Below are 19,309 nucleotides of genomic sequence, written 5' to 3'. Positions count from 1 at the left end.
CAGCACAAAGCACACAGGGGCTCTGAAAAGTGCAAAAACTGCTGCCCCCAAAAGTCCCTTTTCAACTATGCTTTCCTAGGAGTGGGGTCAGTGAGATGGATTTAAGAGGAAGAAAGAGGAAGGAAGCTGGGGACGCTTGGGTGGCTCAGTTGGTTAAGCATCTGCCTTTGGATCAGGCCATCATCCCGGGGTCCTGAAATGGAGCTGCATGGGCTCCCTGCTCAGCGGGGAGCCTGCTTCCCCTTCTTCCTCTAACCCCCTCCTCCCCTCTGCTTGCTCTCTTTCTCTCAAATAAATAAAATCTTTAAAAAAAAAAAAAAAGAAAAGAAAAGAAGGAGGAAAGAAGCTGCTGGTGATGTCGTTAAAGAAGGAGGCTGCCCAAGGATCAGGAGAAGCACCTGCAGCGATCCTGGGCTCCCACACCACACACTAGCTCACCAGTCCCCACTTGGTCTTCTGCCCCAGGAACTCACAAACACTGGGTTACTTCCGTCCCTCCCTCTTCCCACCCCCTTGGTTCCTCACTTCCCACTTCCCAAATTCTGCCCTACTGCCCACTGGAACCAGGGCTGTGTAAGTCCCACAGAGCGTGGTGGAAGATACCTTTGGACCCGTCTTTTCCATGAAGCCTTGTTTGAGGTACTTCCTTGTGATGAGGGGCACGAGCTGGGGGAAGAGAGACATAACACTGAGACCCCCCACTCACATGTCAAGGGTTCAAGGTTCCCCACTGAACTTGGCTGCCCAGCAAAGAGGAAGTTTGGAATGGGGAAGGATGTGTGCTCATGGTTCACAGGGTTATATTTGGAATGTGTTGGATGCAATGTTAACAATTCAACAGACGACAGCATCTCAGATGTTTGCAGAGCTCACCAGCAGAGCCGAATCATGGCTTAAGGATCCCTTCTGCAACCCCAGGAGGCAGACAGAGGCCAGGCTCGAAGGAAACCTTCCTGGTTTCAGAGGGCATATTCTGAGGGTCTAATTGCTCTGGGTGCAATTCTCAGTCACCCTGTAGGGAGGACATTATTATGCTCACTGGACTTCTAGAGAAACCAGGCCCCAGAGAAGTGTCTGGCGAGCTTCCCTGAGCTGTGTCGCTGGTAGGATATACAGCTCAGCTTCACACCTCGGGCTGACAGGCACGAGACAGTACCACGGTACACTAGTGGCACTCTTCCCACTCCACTGTGACACTGCCGTGTAGACATGCCGAGCCCTCAGATCAGGCCCCTGGCCAAGGCCTGGCCATTGCTGGCAGTTCTGACACAGGCCCACGGGAGAAGCTAGAAGAGGGGGCATGTAGAGAAAGCTCTGGACTAAGTCCCAGCTGCAGCTCTGACCCCCCACCAGCTGTGTTCCTTGGTAAGACCTTGTCCCTCTCTGGGCCCATTTCCTTCTGAATAACAAGGAGATGGGCTTATGTGATCCCCAGGACCCTTCCAGCTTGCCACCCTATGCTCAGAGACATTTCCAGGAATGAACGCTGGCCTCACATGCTCGAGAGTTCAAACTGGCAAGTCTAGAGCTCCCAGTGACAGCTCAGGCCTCTGAGAGCAGGGGGGCTTGGTTCTTGGGAGCTCCAGGGCCCAGGGTAGGAGCAGAGAGGAAGTGAAGTCTGGGAAGTTGAAAGGAAGAAAATTGTGAGCCGAAAATGAAAATATAAACTCTACCACTCCTCTGTCCCCACAGTACATTCTGTAGGCCCTCATTCCTTTTTTTGGAAGGAAGAGTCCTAAACTGCGCAAGAGTCTGACCCTGAGTCAGGGCTGTGCACGCTCAGCCTAGGGAAGCAACCGGAAGAGGGGAGATCATGTGGATGGGGTGCTGCTCGCTGTATCCCAGAAGCTGTGGCTCCCCCGAGTCTCAAGCAGCCCTGGAAAGTAGGTATTGTCCCCATAGTAACCGATGAGTGAACCGAGGCTCAGAGCGGGTAAGGTGATGTGCCCCAGGTAATACGCCAGCTTCTCTGACTTCAGAGGCCACCCATTTCTTAGTCTGGGACCACCCCTGACACTGGAACTCCCCGGGTGTCTAGCCTCTGGATCCCTAACCTTGAGCCAGGTCCAGGTGACTGCCCAGAACCTCAGGCCATCCCTAACCACAGCGGGAGGAACAGCAGCAAAGAGACGGGGGTAAGGAGGAGACCCACATTGGATGAGGGGAGGCAAGAGGACACTGAGAAGTTGGCCAGAGACCAATGTCCTCTGCAGAGGTCAGCAAAGTTGGAGAGCGAGCCCAGATGACTAAGGCTGGGAGTCCATTCTCCAACCTCTCCAGTCAGCACTCGACAGGCACAGCGCCCTGCCGGCGGAATGTGCACTCGCTCAAGCTGGGTGCTGACACCGCAGATCCAGGGGTTGCACCGCAGTTCTGGCTGTGGTTGCCATCAGTGGGGCCATCTCTGTGCACTGCCAGGCCTGGTGCAGACGCCCATTCCTAAAACTCAGCTCCCTGCAGACACTGGAATTAAGGAGCATTTAGGCTTTTAAGGAGGGTCTAACTGTTTGGAAAAAGAAAGTCCTGGGATTAATAGGGTGTCTCCGCCCCACCATCATTTACAAAATCCTCCTGGAGCAGGGCCCGAAGCAGCCCAAACCATAGTACCTCCGAGCTGGCAGGGACCTTGATAATAACCCAGACCCACCACTATCTCACAGATGTGGAAACAGATGCTCCAAGACATGATGTGTCCTGCAGCAGTCAGACAGTGAGTTAGCAACAAAGCATCCACGAGAGCGCAAGCGTCTGGGCTTGAGGCAGCAGAGAATACCCCCCACACCTTTGAGACTAGATGGGGGCCCCACATGTCCAAGGAGAGCCATAATGAAGTTCCTGGGCTCACCAGTACCTTGGCCACAGAAGGTGGACTGTTCCTGTCAGAGCTGTAATGGAGAAGATCCCATTGCCTTCCCAAGACCAGAACACAAAAGGGCAAAGGGAGGACATTAGAGTGGGAGGTGTGCCCTCTGGCATTCACTTGACCTTCCTGGGACTCAGTTTCTCATCAGTAAAATGGGAATAATCACCCCACCTAACTGGATGTTACAGGGGATTACTAGATAAAAGATAAAATGGGCTCAAAAGCATGCTGTAAGCAGTTCATTAGGGATCATTTGTACATTTCAGTGGGAGAAGGGGTCAGAAAGAGATGTCCAAATACTGAGCCCCTTGACACTGGGGAGGTGGATATGCATCCCAAAGGGGACAGCCTGACCTATGTTTCTGAGGCTGCCTTGCCATGTGTGAGGCCATAATCCCCTGAAGAAAGCCTTTGGTTTCCCTCGGAGGTATCCAACCCCAAATCTTGTCCACAAAGCTAGTCTGGCCTCTGAGTATTTCTGAGGTCAGCAGACAAGGAGAGGAGGTGGCAGGGAGAAGACTTGGAAGTCGGGGTCCATGGGGCTCCTGAGTTGCTCAGTCAGTTCAGCATCCACATCTCGGCTTCTGCTCAAGTCATGATGACTTGATGAGGGTGATGAGATCAAGCCCTGCATCAGGCTCTGCACTCAGCGGGGAGTCTGCTTCTCTCTTCCTCTTCCCCTCCCTCTGCTCACGCTTTCTCTCTCTCTAATAAGTAAATAAATCTTTTAAAAAAAATAGAAGAAGTTGGGGTCCACATTTAGCTCACCTCAGACTCAGGGAGCTCAGGAAAGGCCATTTTTAGGTACTGCAGACGGGCTGCACGCAGGGCATTGAACCAGTCCACTATCTCCTGCGGAGAAAAATGAGAACAAACCGCCTGTGAGATGGAGCCCTGGGGGAGCCGAGTTTGGGGGCAGGAGGCTAGCTGGGTCAGCACATCTCCCCCAGCCCCCGGTTTTGCTCAGGGATCATGTGCTGATCACAGGCATCTGGGAGGACCATGCCAGAGCCTGGGGGGCTCACTAGAGGAGGGAAGCCCCCGGTAGAGAGATATCCAGAGCCATGGGGGAAAGACCAAGATGAACAGCACCAGAGTTCAGTAATGGCCTTGGGCTGTGCTTGGGGGAGTGGTGGTGCTAAGATCCTGCATTTCTGACAAACTCTCTGGTGATGCCATGCTCGTCAGTGGGACACAGCTGGAGGAGCAAGGGTCCTCAGATGTCAAAGACCACCTCTCAAGTGCGGGCAGGTGCACCTGCAGATTCCCCACCAATCACGTGGAGTGCAACTTGGGTCAAAGCTGGCTTGGACTTGCTTGTGTCATTCTAGGGGGAGTGTATCCTTGGTGGAGTGTGGGCCACTGTTATCCCTGGTGAACCACTTGTCTAGCTGCCTCAGCCTTGACTCTACTACCCTGCAGTGGGGCCTCCCAACAGCAGCCAGAATGATCTTTTTTTTTCCCCAGTGATTTTCTTTTTTAACTTATTATTATTATTTTAAATTTATTTTCTTATTATTTATTTGTCAGAGAGAGAGAGAGAGAGACAGCACAAGCAGAGGGAGTGGCAGGCAGAGGGAGAAGCAGACTCCCCACTGAGCAAGGAGCTCGATGCAGGACTCAATCCTGGGACCCCGCAATCATGACTTGAGCCGGAGGTAGTCGTTTAACCAACTGAGCCACCCAGGCACCCTCCCAGAGTGATTTTTTTTTTAAGATTTTATTTATTTATTTGACAGAGATCACAAGCAGGCAGAGAGGCGGGTCAGGGGGGAGGGAGCAGATTCCCCCTGAGCAGAGAGCCCGATGCGGGGTGATCCCAGGACCTGGGATCATGACCTGAGCCAAAGGCAGAGGCTTAACCCACTGAGCCACCCAGGCGCCCCCCAGAATGATTTTTTTAAAAAGATTTTATTTATTTATTTGACAGACAGAGACCACAAGTAGGCAGAGAGGCAGGCAGAGAGAGAGGAGGAAGCAGGCTCTCTGCTGAGCCACCCAGTCACCCCTGATTTCTTAATTGAAAATCTAACTCAGTCTGGCTTAGAGTCCTCTCTGCTACCCTCAGATGAAAAGTCTAAGTTCCCTAGTATGACTACTTCACCCCCTGAGCTCTGTAGGTACAAGAGCATTTGCACATCTCCCTTCAGCTCAGGTCATGGTCCAGCACCCTGGGATTGAGTCCCTGCAACAGGCTCCCTGCTCAGTGTGGAGTCTGCTTCTCTCTTTGCCCCTCCCTCTGCTGGTTCTCTGTCTCAAAATAAGTAAAATCTTTAAAAACAAAACAAAGCAAAACAAAACAAAACAAAAAACCCCAAACCTTTGCAATCCTCCCAATATATTTCACTCCGCCTTGAACACTCTGCTTCGCCCACCTCTCTTCCCTCACCCCACACATAGCTTTGGCCTAGAACATTCTACTTCTTCTGAAGTTCAATTTAGTTGTGGATTTTTGCTCAGCCCGAGCCTAGCTTCTATGAGAACCGCCCCAGCCTTGCTCACACACTCACCGTTCACCCACAACTGCAGCCACATTTGCTGCTAGGACCCGCCCCTTCTTGGCCACAGCAACGAGGTCAGGGCTGGACCAATGCAGAAGCTAGACCAGGCTTCTCAGGTCCTCTCTCTCGAGAATTTGGAATCGGGAAGCCGAGAAAGAGTGGTTCGAATGGCCGAACTGCTGCCCTCTGATGTAATACGGTGATCGAGAAATTCATTTGAATATGGTTTTCCAGGAATGCAACAGAATGACCCTTTGTCTCTCACCAGCAGAGCTGCTCTGGCCCTAGTATTTCAGAGTGGTGAGTTCTCTTGTCCCAAGTGTTAATAACCTTTCCAGGTCCCAGGCACTGAAATAACAGGGCCATCCCAGAAAAGACTCACCCAGACCTTCACTTTGGTCACTCACGGGTGATACTGGGGCCAAATCCAACCTGCATACAGATTTGTATGCAGTTTTGTTTTGAAGTTTTGTTTGTTTCAAACCTGAAAGCACAAGCAAGGGAGCAAGAGGCAGAGGGAGAAGCAGACTCCCTGCTGAGCAGAAAGCTTGATTTTAGGACCCTGGATCATTACCTGACCCCTTGTCCACTTCACTTTCAAAAGAGGGACGTGTCTCCTGCAGGCACGAGTAACCCCCTCTTATGCCTACCTAACAGAGAAGCTGGAGCACTAAGGGAAAGAGAAGGGCCAGACCCTTTTTCAACACATTCACATAATTTTTAAATAGAAACTCTTTCTTGTGGCTGCTGCCTGCCACTTACACATCTCCTGTGTGTCCCCAGCATGACGCACACCCCATCACACAGTATAGCAAGAGAGCATGAGGCAGTGGAGGAGGGAGAGGGTGCAGTCAGCCCCTGGCTCAGCAGGGAGCCTGACAAGGGGCTCTATCCCAAGACCCTGGGATCATGACCTGAGCTGACTGAGCCACCAATTAGCCCCTAATTAGCAGAGATTAGTTTGAAATGTACTTCACTGTAATGAAATCCTTTCACATTCATCGTTCATGGTCATTCACCCTCAAAACTCCTCTGGGCAGGGGGTGTTCTAATTCACAAACAAGCAGATGGAGGAAGGGAAGGGACTTGGCCCAGTAACACAGCTCAGAGTGGCAAAACCAGGGCTCCAGTTTCTGATTCTAAACCCTCATCCTTCAGACTCCACCACCAGAAACTCTGCCCAGACTCTGCCGGCCTCCCTGTGCTGGGGCCCGTTGGGAAGATCTCCTCCTCCTCTAGGGTTCCTGGCTCCTGCTGCCAAGGAGTCTCCCTCTGCTAGAGGCACATGGGCAGAGGGGAGGAGTAAAAGGTTATAGGACTCAGGAACCATAGTCTGGGAGACCCTGAGCAAGTTACTTAACAGGCCCGGGGCTCAGTAACATAGGTTTAAGACATCTCCAGGACTGTTTTGAGGATTAAGAAATGATGAACAATGGGATGCCTGGGTGGCTCAGTCACTGAAGTGTCTGCCTTGATTTCAGCTCAGGTCATGACCTCAGGGTCATGGGTTCGAGCTCTGCACTGGGCTCCGCACTCAGTGTGGAGTCTGCTTGTCCCTCTTCCTCTTCCTCTGCTCCTCCCCAACTCTTGTGCTCTCTATCTCAAATGAATGAATGAATGAATGAATAAAATCTAAAAAAAAAAAAAAAGGAAAGAGAAAAGAAATGATGTGATTGCCAAGAACAGTGCCTCGCACAGAATTAATAGGCACTCAAAAATGTCTACCCTCACCTCTACCCCTCCCCACCTCTACTTGGCATCTGTGTCCCTTGCTCAGTCGGGAGACTGCTCTTTCTGACCTAGCTCACTCTGTTGCACCTGTACCTTTGGCCTGCTCTTCTCTAATGCATCTCTAATTCAGTAGGTTCACATAGGCCTGAGACTGCATTTCTAATAAGCTCCCAGGGGATGCTAATGTCATGGGTGCAGGACCACACGGGGAGAAGCAAGGCCCTAGGGTTTAGGGTTGCCACATCTTCCATCCACCCCTGCTCACGTGTGCAGAATCTCCACCCTACCTGGATTTGTCACTCTGGGGCTAGCCCCTCCTGCTAATGGGACTCCCCTCGTGGCTTGTGCACCGGCCACACACACTCACATTGCCTGCCAGATTTTTCTCCTTGATCTCACTCTGTGTTGCTCCTACAGCTGTCTTGGCCCGGAAGGGGACAAGAGATGAGGCCAATAGCAGCAGTGCTCCTCAAGTGGCCATGGAACCAGGGAGCTGGCAAGGCAGGCCTGCAGAACAGGCTGGGGCCGGAGTGCCAACACCAGTCATCTCACCTTCCCACTCTCGTGGTACACGAAGAGGTTCCTGACGTGGCCCTCTCTCCTGTAGGTGATCTGCAGTCCATGGGGGTTCCCTATCTTCTCTGTCTCAAAGGTGGCATTCAAGTCCTTGATGCTGATGACAGCTTTGGGGCCTTTACCCTGAAAGAGAGGATGTGGGTGACTTCTCATCACCTTCAACCAGGCCAAAGCACATATGGATAACCACTTTGTATCTTTCCATAGCTCTTGAGTATTCCTGCTCTAATACTCAGATGCGGCAATGTCCAATGTTTTGGCCATCCTGCCATTCCCACTTGACCAGATTGGCTTCTCCGAGCTGGGAGGGGGCATGGAACATCCTGAACTTAGGACTTTCTAAACTTTTTAGCCACAGAACCTTTTCAGAAACAAATCATTTATGGATGCAAACAAATAAAATAAAATAGATAAATAGATAAAAGCAGGTATGGGGGCCTTGGGGAGCTCCCTCCCATGCTCTACTCTGTTGGCAGGGGTCTGGAACACGGGTTAAGCACTAACCCATAGTAAGCAAGGAAGGGAAAAGAGTGTTCTCCTTTGTAATTGATAAGAGAGAAAAATGGTACAAATACTCTAGATGTGGGGCAGCCATTAATCACATATAGCTATTTAAATTAAAATTTAATAAAAATGAGAGTTCAGGGACGCCTGGGTGGCTCAGTTGGTTAAGCAGCTTCCTTCGGCTCAGGTCATGATCCCAGCGTCCTGGGATCGAGTCCCACATCGGGCTCCTTGCTCTGCAGGGAGCCTGCTTCTCCCTCTGACTCTGCCTTCCACTCTGTCTGCCTGTGCTCGCTCTCGCTCTCTCTCTCTCTCTGACAAATAAATAAAAAATCTTAAAAAAAAAAAAATGAGAGTTCAGTTCCTTAGGGCACACCTGGCTGGCTCAGTAGATAGAGCAGGGGACTCCTAATTTCAGGATCGTAAGTTCAAGCCCCACAGTGGGCCCAGACCTTAGTTTAAAAAAAAAAAAAAAAAAAAAAAAAAAAAAATATATATATATATATATATATATATATATAAACTTCATTTCCCTATGCTGAGTCCCATTTCAAGTGCTAGGCAGTTGGTATCAGACTAGGGTATCAGACAAGACAGACATAGAACATTTTCATCACTGAACAAAGTTCTATTCGATAGTCTTCTCTAAAGGCAAATTTGGGGGACACCTGGGTGGCTCAGTTGGTTAAGCAGCTGCCTTCGGCTCAGGTCATGATCCCAGCGTCCTGGGATCGAGTCCCACATCGGGCTCCTTGCTTTGCAGGGAGCCTGCTTCTCCCTCTGCCTCTGCTTTCCACTCTGTCTGCCTGTGCTCACTTTCGCTCGCGCTCTCTCTCTGACAAATAAATAAAATCTTTAAAAAAATAAAAATAAAAAAAAAATAAAAAAGGCAAATTTGGTCATATTTGTTGTTTGTTGAGTATTTCGCCTTAACTCACAGTTTCACATCTGCAAATCTATTGCCAGGAAATGCATTACTGTGCAAACATGTATGTCAAAAGATGCTTGTTGCCATGTTTTTTAGAACAATAGTAGTAGGGGCGCCTGGGTGGCTCAGTGGGTTAAGCCTCTGCCTTCGGCCCAGGTCATGATCCCAGGGTCCTGGGATCGAGCCCCACATCGGGCTCTCTCCTTGGTGGGGAGCCTGCTTCTCCCTCTCTCTCTGCCTGCTTCTCTGCCTACTTGTGACCTCTCTGTCTCTCTCTGTCAAATAAACAAATAAAATCTTTAAAAAAAAAAGAACAATAGTAGTAGTAGTAAAAGAAGAAGAAGAAAAAGGAGGAGGAGAAGGAGGAGCAGGAAGAGAAACTATTATATATATAACCATATAATAATATATTACTACTATATATGTGTATGTATATATATACACACAATCAGGGACAATGGGTTAAATAAACAAATAATGGTATATGAAATATCACAGAATTTTTATAGGATAATTTAGATCAATATTGCTTATTTTTTTAAGATTTTATTTATTTATTTGACAGAGAGAGAGACAGCGAGAAAGGAAACACAAGCAGCGGGGGTGGGAGAGGGAGAAGCAGGTTTCTTGCTGAGCAGGGGGCCTGATGCGGGGCTGGATCCCAGGACCCAGGGATCATGACCTGAGTCACAGGCAGATACCCAGTGTCTGGGTATACCCAGTGTCTGTTAAGGCAGACACTTAACAACTGAGCCACCCAGGTGCTCCTAGGTCAGTATTACTTATATGAAAAAATATCCATGATATCCATGGGTAGAAATACCAAATCCCAGAACAGGATGTATAGTAGGAACCTACTAAAACAAAAAATTACATACATACTTGCAGAAGTATATATACATATACATAAAATGTATGTCAATTTGAACATGCATAAAAATATAGACATGTTAGAGGCACCTGGGTGGCTCAGTTGTTAAGTGTCTGCCTTCGGCTCAGGTCATGATCCCAGGGTCCTGGGATCAAGCCCTGCATCAGGCTCCCTGCTCGCTGGGAAGCCTGCTTCTCCCTCTCCCACTTCCCCTGCTTGTGTTCCCTGTCTCGTTGTGTCTCTCTCTGTCAAATAAATAAATAAAATACTTTTTAAAAAATATAGACATGTTTATACTAATACTCTTCTTGAAGGACTACTGGAAGACTTTCCTTTTTAAATACTTACTATGGGAAATACTAGAAACACAAAAGAATATCTAATTTTACCAATATTCTTCCTAACTTTTTCCGAAAGAAATATGATTGTACTAATAAAGGCAAAATCCCTTCCACTATTATTCATTCTATCCCATTCTCCTGTACTGCCCCCAACCAGGCAATCCCTGTCTTGAGTCTGATGTTTATTCTTCTAGCTCACTTTTTATACTTCTACGCACATATACGTATCTATGAACAATACACAGTATTGATTTTTGTGGTTTCCATTTACATAAATGGTATCATACTATATGTATCACTCTAGATCTTGCTGTTGTCACTCAACATTACATTTGTGAGTTCTGTTCATGTTGAGATACACCAACCTGGCTGGCTCTTATAAATGACCACACCAAAGGCTATCTCTATTTTCCTGTTCAAGATACTGAGATTATTTCGATTTTTGCAATCAGAAGTGATGCTACAGTCAGGCTGTGTCCATGGTACACATACGGGAGTGTTTCTCCAAGTCACGGTGTATATTTAGGAGTGGAATTGCTAGATCACATGGGTATACATCTTCAATGTACAGGAAAATGCCGAATTACTTCACTGAACGGCTCTCCATAGCAGCTGAACCATTATTTACTTCAACTGAATACTGAATAATGGAAACGAGTAACACACTCAGTCACAGAGGAGATCCCCTTTCCCTATGGCCTCACCCACACCTGACTGGCAGATTTAAGTTTTTTGCCAATATGATGGGTATGAAATTGAATGTCATTCTTAACATTCATTTCATCAACTTTGTTGAGGTATAATTTATAAATAATAAATGGCACTCATTTTAAGAGTACAGCATGGTTTTTAACAAATGGATACACCCATGGAAGCATCACCGCAATCACTGGGGCACAAGGGTGTCTCAGTCAGTTAAGCTTCCGACTCTTAGTTTCAGCTCAGGTCATGAACTTGGAGTGGTGGGATCTAGCCCCACACTGGGCTTTGAGCTTAGTGCTGAGTCTGCTTCTTCCTCTCTCTGCTCCTGCCTCTGCTTACTCTCTCTCTCTCTCTCTCAAATAAATAAATAAAATCTTTAAAAAAAAAAAAGACTACTAATGCAAGAGTTTCCTCAGGCCCCTGGAAGATTTTTTCCTTGCCCCCCCAACCCTAGATAATCACTTATCTCCCTTCTGTTGATATGAAATGTTTTAGCCTGTTTTAGAACTTTGTATAAATGGATTTATATAGTACATACTCTTGAATAAGGCTTCTTTTGCTCAGAATAATTTATTTTAGATTCATCTACATTGTTCATTTATTAGTAGTTTGTCCCATTTTATTACTGAGTAGTATTGCTCAGTAATATTCCTTCTACGGATATACTACAATTTGTTCATTCAGCTGTGGATGGACATTTGGGTTCTTTCCACATTTTGGTGGTTGTTTTTTTTTTTTAAAGATTTTTTATTTATTTATTTGACAGAGAGAGACCACAAGTAGGCAGAGAGGCAGGCAGAGAGAGAGGAGGAGGCAGGCTCCCCGCAGAGCAGAGAGCCCGATATGGGGCTCGATCCCAGGACCCTGAGATCATGACCTGAGCCGAAGGCAGAGGCTTTAACCCACTGAGCCACCCAGGTGCCCCGATGGTTTTTTTTTTTTTTATGAATAAAACATCTATGAACATTTGCATCAAATATTTTTGTGGACACATGTTTTTGTTCCTCTTTAGTAAATGGCTAGGAGTGCAATGTCTGGGTTATACTGTTAAATATATATCTACCTTTATTACAAACTGCCAAATGGTTTTCCCAAGTGGTTGTATCACTTTACAATCCCACCAAGCAACATAGGGGAGTTCCAGTTTCTCCACGTCCTTTACATGGAGTTGTCAGCCTTTTTTTTTTTTTAAAGATTTTATTCATTTATTTGACAGACAGAAATCACAAGTAGGCTGAGAGGCAGGCAGAGAGAGAGAGGAGGAAGCAGGCTCCCCGCTGAGCAGAAAGCCTGATTTGGGCCTTGATCCCAGAACCCTAGGATCATTACCTGGGCCAAAGGCAGAGGCTTTAACCCACTGAGCCACCCAGGCGCCCCAGCTGTCAGCCTTTTTAATTCCAGCCATTTTGGTGAGTGGGTGGTATATTCTGTAGGGCTTTAATTTGCATTTTCCTGACTGCCAGAGAGATGGAGCATCTTTCTTCAATCTATAAGGCATTTTGGTTTCCTTTTCTGTGAACTGCCAGTCTATTTTCTTTGCCAATTTTTCCAAAAGACTGTCTTTTTCTTTTTGCTTTGTAGAATTTTTAAGAAAACCTGTTCTGGGTATTATTATTTTATTATGTTGAGATGAGTCTTCCTTTCTTCAGCCTTACTTTTCTGTATTACCCAAATTTTTTACATAAAAGTGCGTTATCTTTACAACCTTAAAAAAAAAAAAGTTCCCTCTTGGGAAAGAAATTTAAAAGTAACAGAAGCCACTCGTTCTGCTTTTAGATTGGTTTAGACTGAACTGGCTTCGGACTGAGAAACAGATGGACCCTGGCAAACCAAGGATGAGACTCTCCCGGAGGCCAGCTCCTAGTGGCTGCTGGGGTACTGCATTGGCTCCTAACTCTGCCGCAGCCCTTTCTCTGCCTGCCTTTTGGACCTGCAACATTTTTCAGTGCTTTAAATTGAAGGCCCAGAAGAAGCCCCTGATTCTCACTCGGAGGGGCAGTACTCATCACTCCCCCATCATTTTTCACTTGGTCCCAGACTGCAGGCACACTGCAGTCACCTGCTAGCCTTGCTGTGGTCTATCTGGGAAAGCAACAGGAGGAAGGCGAAATTCAGTCAGTCCGTCAGTCCACCCGTAGGAAATGGAGGCAGGTGATGGCTAACGGGCTCAGAACTTGTCCTTTTCTGACTTTGTTGGCCGCTCCTTCACATTCTTTCCTGGAAACGTCTTATTTTTCTGCCCTCTAAATACTGGAAACGTCTCAGGGTTCAGTGTGGGAAATAATCTCAAAATAATCTCCTTCCCTCCCCATATGTACGTGCCATGATACCCATAAAGAGGGGAAGTCTGTATCTGCTCCCCTTGAATCAGTGCTGGCTGTTGGAGTTGCTTTGACCAACAGAAGGTAGTTCCTCTTTTTCTTTTTTAAAGATTCTATCTGTTTATTTGACAGAGAGAGAGATCACAAGTAGGCAGAGAGGCAGGCAGGGGTGGGGGGAGCAGGCTCTCTGCTGAGCAGAGAGCCCGATGTGGGGCTCGATCCCAGGACCCTGAGATCATGACCTGAGCCGAAGGCAGAGGCTTAAGCCACTGAGCCACCCAGGCGTCCCAGAACATAGTTCCTGACCTAGCGCTGAAAAGGCCTACAGCATCGCCCTTTGCTCAGGGGAGGCCAGCTGCCATGCTGCAAAGAAGCTCAAGCCAGACTCGTAAATAAGGAACAAGCACATGGAGAGACAGAGGCTCCCTAAAGGAGCCAAGGCTCCAGACTTAGGAGTGAAGGCTTCCTGGGCCTTCTTGCCCAGCTCAACCACCAGCTCAGGGCGGCAGGGTGCGTGAACTGGCTGATGCTACATGGGGTACACTGCAGCAGCCAAGGCCTGCCCAAACTCCTGACCCCCGGGATTGAGATAAATAATAAACTGATGTTTTAAGCCACTAAGTTGTATGGTGGTCATTCAGGAACAAGTAACAAAAATCCTCAGTCCTAGGATTTCTGCTTTTGCTCCTTTCTGCACCTGACAACCTCCCCACAAGAACACACTCCTTGTGAAGGAGGACTATCGGCACTCATCCCCAGAAGAGAAGCGGAAAAGCACAAGGAACAGCACAAGGAACAGCACCTGGTGCAGAGCGGAAAAGCACAAGGAACAGCACCTGGTGCAGAGCCCCAACACCCATTTCGTGGACGTGAAGTGGCCAGGATGCTACAAAACCACCACAGTCCTTGGCCAGGCACAAACAATAGTTTGTTGAGTGTGAACTGCTCCACTGTCCTCTGCCAGCCCACAAGATGAAAAGCAAGGCTTGCGGAAGGATGCTCCTTCAGACAGGAGCAGCACTAAAAGCACCCTGAGTCAAGATGAGTGGGAAACAGGGATGCCTGGGTGGCTCAGTTGGAAAAGCATCTGCTTTCAGCTCAGGTCATGATCCCAGGGTCCTGGGATCGAGCCCTGCACAGGGCTCCTTGCTCAGCAGGGGGCCTGCTTCTCCCTTTCCCTCTGTGTGCTCTCTCTCTATCTGGATATCTAGATAAATCAATATTCTTAAAAAAAAAAAAAAAAGATGAGTGGGAAATTATCTTAGTAAGCACGTTTTGGATACAGAAAAAACATCTTGGGCACCTGGGTGGCTCAGTTGGTTAAGCAACTGCCTTCAGTTCAGGTCATGATCCTGGAGTTCAGGGATTGAGTCCAGCATCAGGCTCCCAACTCCATGGGGAGTCTGCTTCTCCCTCTGACCTTCTCCCCTCTCATGCTCTCACTCTCTCTCTCAAATAAATAAATAAAATCTTAAAAAAAAATCTTTTCTCATCTACCCACACTCCTGCCCAGGTGACCCCAGGCAGTTCTATCACTAAACCACTCCCAATGCTGACAACTCCACCTTCAAACTCTCCCCAGAACTCCAGGCTCACGTATTCAACCTCCTTCTCCATCCACCTGGGTGACTAATAAGCATCTCAAGCCAAAAAGGGCTCTTGATCATCCTCTCAGTGAGCTAAGTCTTTGTCATCTCAGTAAATGGCAAATCTCTCCTTCTAGTTGCACAGGGTAGAAAGCAGGGAACTACCCTTGATCCTTCTTACTTTCACACCCTACGACCAATCCAGCAGTAAGTTCTTTTGGTTCTACTTTCAAAATCTGACCACTTTGAACTACCTCCTTCACCACCAAACTGGTCTAATCCACCATTATTTCTCCCTTGATAATTTTTTTAGTAACTGTTTTTATTTGTTTTAAGTAAACTCCATGCCCAAGGTGTGGCTCAAACTCACAACTCTGAGATCAAGAGTCACATGCTCTACTGACTGAGCCAGCCAGGCGCCCTGATTCCTCAATTACTGCAATAGCTTCCTAATTGCTTTCCCTCCTTCCACTCTTGCCTCCTCTCTGCCCCATCCTGGCCGCAGCAGCAGCCAGAGTGGTCCTTTAAAAAGTTGAATTTGGACACTTGGTCAGCTCAGTCAGTACAGCATGTAAGTCTTAACCCTGGATTTATGGGTTTGAGCCCCATGTTACATGTAGAGATTACTTAAAGATATTTAAAAAATAAATAAAAATAGTCATGGTAATGGTCCTTGATGCAAGCAGGAGAAAAAGGACAGAAGAAACTATCCCCACAAAATGTTCATCTTTCACAAGACTTGTATTCCCCAAATGCAAAGAGCTTAAATCAAATTATATCACTTCTTTGCTCAAAACCTTCCTATGGTTTCTCATCTCAGAGTAAAATCCCAAAAGCCTACATATTTTTGTAAATCATGTATCGAATATGGCCTTGTGTCTAGAATACACAAAGAACTATAAAAACTCAATAATAAAAAGCCAACTAAACTAATTAAAATATAGGAAAAGGATCTAAACAGACATTTCTCCAAAGAAGATAGATAAACGGCCAATAAACACATGAAAAGATGCTCCACATCATTAGCCATCAAGGAAATGTAAATCAGAATCACAACCAGATACTACCTCTTATCCACCAAAATGGTTATAATCAAAAAGACAGATGACAGCAAGTGTTGGTGAGGATGTGGAGCAAGAGGAACCTTCACACATTGCTGGTGGAAACATAAGACGGTGCAGCCACTTTGGAAAGCAGTGTGGCAGTTCCTCTAAAGAGTAAATACAGAGGTGCCATCCGACTCAGCAATTCCGCTCCTAGGAATATCTCCAAGAAGAGTGGAAACATCCGCATGAAAACTGCTACACCAATGTTCATAATAGTGCTATTCACACTTGCCAAAAAGTGGAAATAACTCAAATGTCCACCAACTAAGTGAACAAATGAAAGGTGCACACAGTAGACCAGTACTTAGCAATAAAAAGAAGTACTAATACATGCTACCTGAATGAATCTTAAACATGTATACAAAATGAAAGAGGTCTCTTACAAAAGACCACCTCTTCCATGTCCTTATTTGTCAATTAAAAGGCAAACCTACAGAGACAAAAAGTAGACCATTGGTGTCCTGGGGCTGGGGGTTTGGTGGGAAGAGGATAAGGACTAATGGATGTGGGATTTCTTTTGGGGTGTCTCCTCACGGAGCAGGGAGCCTGATGCAGGACTTGATCCACGGACCCAAGAATCATGACCTGAGCCAAAGGCAGGTGCTTAATGAGTGAGCCACCCAGGCACCCACTTTTGGGGGTTTTGAAAATGTTCTGAAATTGATTGTGGTAACAGTTACACAACTCTGTGACTAGATTAAAAGCCATTAATTGTATGCTTTAAATGGGTGAATTGTAATGATGTATGAATTTGTATCTTTCTTTTAAGATTTATTTATTTATTTATTTATTTTAGAGAAAGAGAGAGAGAAAATGTAAGCACTGAGGGAGGAGAAGGAGAGAGAGAATCCAGAGCAGACCCTCTGCTATGAGCAGAGCCCAGTGCAACGTAGGGCTGGGAGTAGGGCTTGATCCCACAACCCTTGATCAAGACCTGAGCTGAAAAAAAAAAAAAAAAAAGACCTGAGCTGATATCAAGAGTCCCACTCTTCACTGACTGAGCCACGCAGACACCTCTGTGAATTTATAGCTTGATAAAACTGTTTTTTAAAAAGAATCTTGAGTCTTACTAGGCCTTAGAAGGTCCTTACCTATGTGAGTTCATCTCCGTCCTTTTCTTTGCTCCTTCTGCACAGGTCACTTTGGCTTCCTTGATCCACCAACTACCCTCCCAGCTCAGGCTGTGGCTTATGGTGGAGTAGTTTGTGCCCTAAACAAAAAGTCCCTGGCTGAGGGTGTAATCGAGAACTGCAATCTAGGCTTCTACTTATCTAGACCTCAGGGCTACACCATCTCGGAGGGGTCATTTTCTAACTGGCACGCATGTATGTGCTATCCAGGATTATGTTTACATTCCCTCCACTTCTTCTATTCTGCCCCACATACCCACATGACTTGCTCACTTTTTTAAAAAAAATATTTATTTATTTTAGTGGGAGAGGGCAGATGGAGAAGGGAGAGAGAGAGAGAAACCTAAGCAGACTCTGCACTGAGCTCGGATCCTGATCGGGGATCATGACCTGGGCTGAAACCAAGAGCCAGTTGCTTAACTGACTGATCTACCCAGGAGCCCCTGACTTGCTCACTTTTATTGATTTCTCTGCTCCAATGTCATCAGAGGGGCCTTCCATGACCCCTGTGTGATATTAGCCCCACCATCCTCTAACTCTTCACCTGCTTTTACTTCTCTTCACAGAACCTACTACCACCTCCATATACCATATATATCATATATATATGTGTGTGTGTTTTATATCACATATATGTATGTATATATATATGCACATATATATATAAGATTTTATTTCTTTATTTGCCAGAGAGAGAGAGGACAAAAGCGGTGGGGTGGGCAGGCTGAGGGAGAAGCAGCTCCCCACTGAACAAGGAGCCCAGCAGGGGACTCAATCCCAGGACCCTGGGATCATGACCTGAGCCGAAGACAGACAATTAACCGACTGAGCCGCCCAGATGCCCCTCAGATATCATATGTTGATGTACCTTTTGGTTACCACCTGTCTTCTTCTACTAGACTGTAAGCCCCATGAGAACAGGAGCTTCATTTCATTTACTGCTATAGGCCCAGTGCTTATAGGAATGTCTAGTATATAGTAGGTGATCAATAAATAAGTTCTTAAGGGGTACCTGGGTGGCTCAGTTGGTTAAGCAGCTGCCTTTGGCTCAAGTCATGATCCTGGAGTCCCAGGATCAAGCCCCGCATTGGGTTCCCCACTCCGTGAAGAGTCTGCTTCTCCCTCTTCCTCCCTCCCTCTCCTTCTTGGCCCCTCCCCCCACTCCTTCTCTTTCTCCCTCTCTCTCTTTCAAATACGTAAATAAAAATCTTTAAAATATGTAAATAAATAAATAATTTCTTGAGTGCATGAATAAATGCAGTAAGCTCAAGTGGCCATCCAAGGCCCAGTCTAAGCTAATTCTAGGGAAGAGGAGGTGTGTTTTCTTCGGACTGGACTGATTGCCTGACTGTGGAAAAGTAACCGTGCGGTGCTGAACACTCAATGGCTGAGATTATCTGGAAGATGGCACCATTGATTCCAATGTGACCTCAGTGGGGTGTGGGCCAGCGCTCAGGGAGGGACCATTGCTGGTCTGGTCTCTTACCTCCTCTTTAGTGTAGTACTTCAGGAGGCCTTCTTTTGCCAGGAGGACAAACTTCCTTCGCAGGAACTGTGCATTGTCCCTTCCCCGCTTCCACAGGAACCCTTCCCGGTTTCCTTAGCCGCCAAGGATGAGAAAGAGGGAACAGCCACATCCTTGAGATGAACAAGCAGTTTGCAAACCACGTAGGGTCTCGAGGGTAAAGAGAACGCTCCACCCCATGCTAAAATATCTTAAATCTAACTTAGCTATGTCAGCTGCTGCACATAGGGTTCTGTCTGGGGCCAATTTTGCCAGGTCTTATGATTTCGGTTGGGCTCTCCCTAACTTCCTTCTTTGGCTCTTTCATAAGAAGACAGACTAAACCCTTAAGAAGGCTAAGTTCTGAGAAACTGGATGATTCTGAAAGATGCTGGTAACGGTGCTGCCTGGTGTCATGTTGACCCCAAGCTGACAAACCCCTCCAAAGGGCGGAAATCTTGAGCCTCTAGGTACCTGCAAGTTCAAGAGTACCATGTGCTCCCCTTAGCTAGGGTTGCTGAGCTCCGGCTGTCTCCGGTCCTTGCAGTGGTTTTGTACACTTTGCTTTCTGGGTCAGCGTCAGCTTGGGCTCAGAGCAGTGGGCAGACTCAGTCACAGGCCGAGGGCTAGCTGTGAGCTTGGGCC

The 19,309-nt window shown here is 47.1% G+C and overlaps 1 protein-coding gene across 9 annotated transcripts in view; it reads right to left on the bottom strand.

The window, feature by feature from the left end:
• The window catches only part of ADAP2 (ArfGAP with dual PH domains 2), a 31,536-nt gene that overhangs the window by 5,614 nt on the left and 6,613 nt on the right, over positions 1-19,309 (bottom strand). For all 9 annotated transcript variants that reach the window (XM_082707366.1, XM_082707361.1, XM_082707363.1 and 6 more), the window contains exons 5-8: positions 18,647-18,759; positions 7,648-7,794; positions 3,632-3,715; positions 604-666 (exon numbers count right to left, since the gene is read on the bottom strand). In XM_082707366.1, the coding sequence (XP_082563492.1) occupies positions 604-666; positions 3,632-3,715; positions 7,648-7,794; positions 18,647-18,759 (407 nt within the window). The remainder of the gene's footprint in view (positions 1-603; positions 667-3,631; positions 3,716-7,647; positions 7,795-18,646; positions 18,760-19,309) is intronic.

The sequence above is a fragment of the Mustela nivalis genome (assembly GCF_964662115.1).
Source record: "Mustela nivalis genome assembly, chromosome: 17".
Lineage (NCBI taxonomy): Eukaryota > Metazoa > Chordata > Mammalia > Carnivora > Mustelidae > Mustela > Mustela nivalis.
This window is presented reverse-complemented; position numbering and strand designations above follow the sequence as displayed.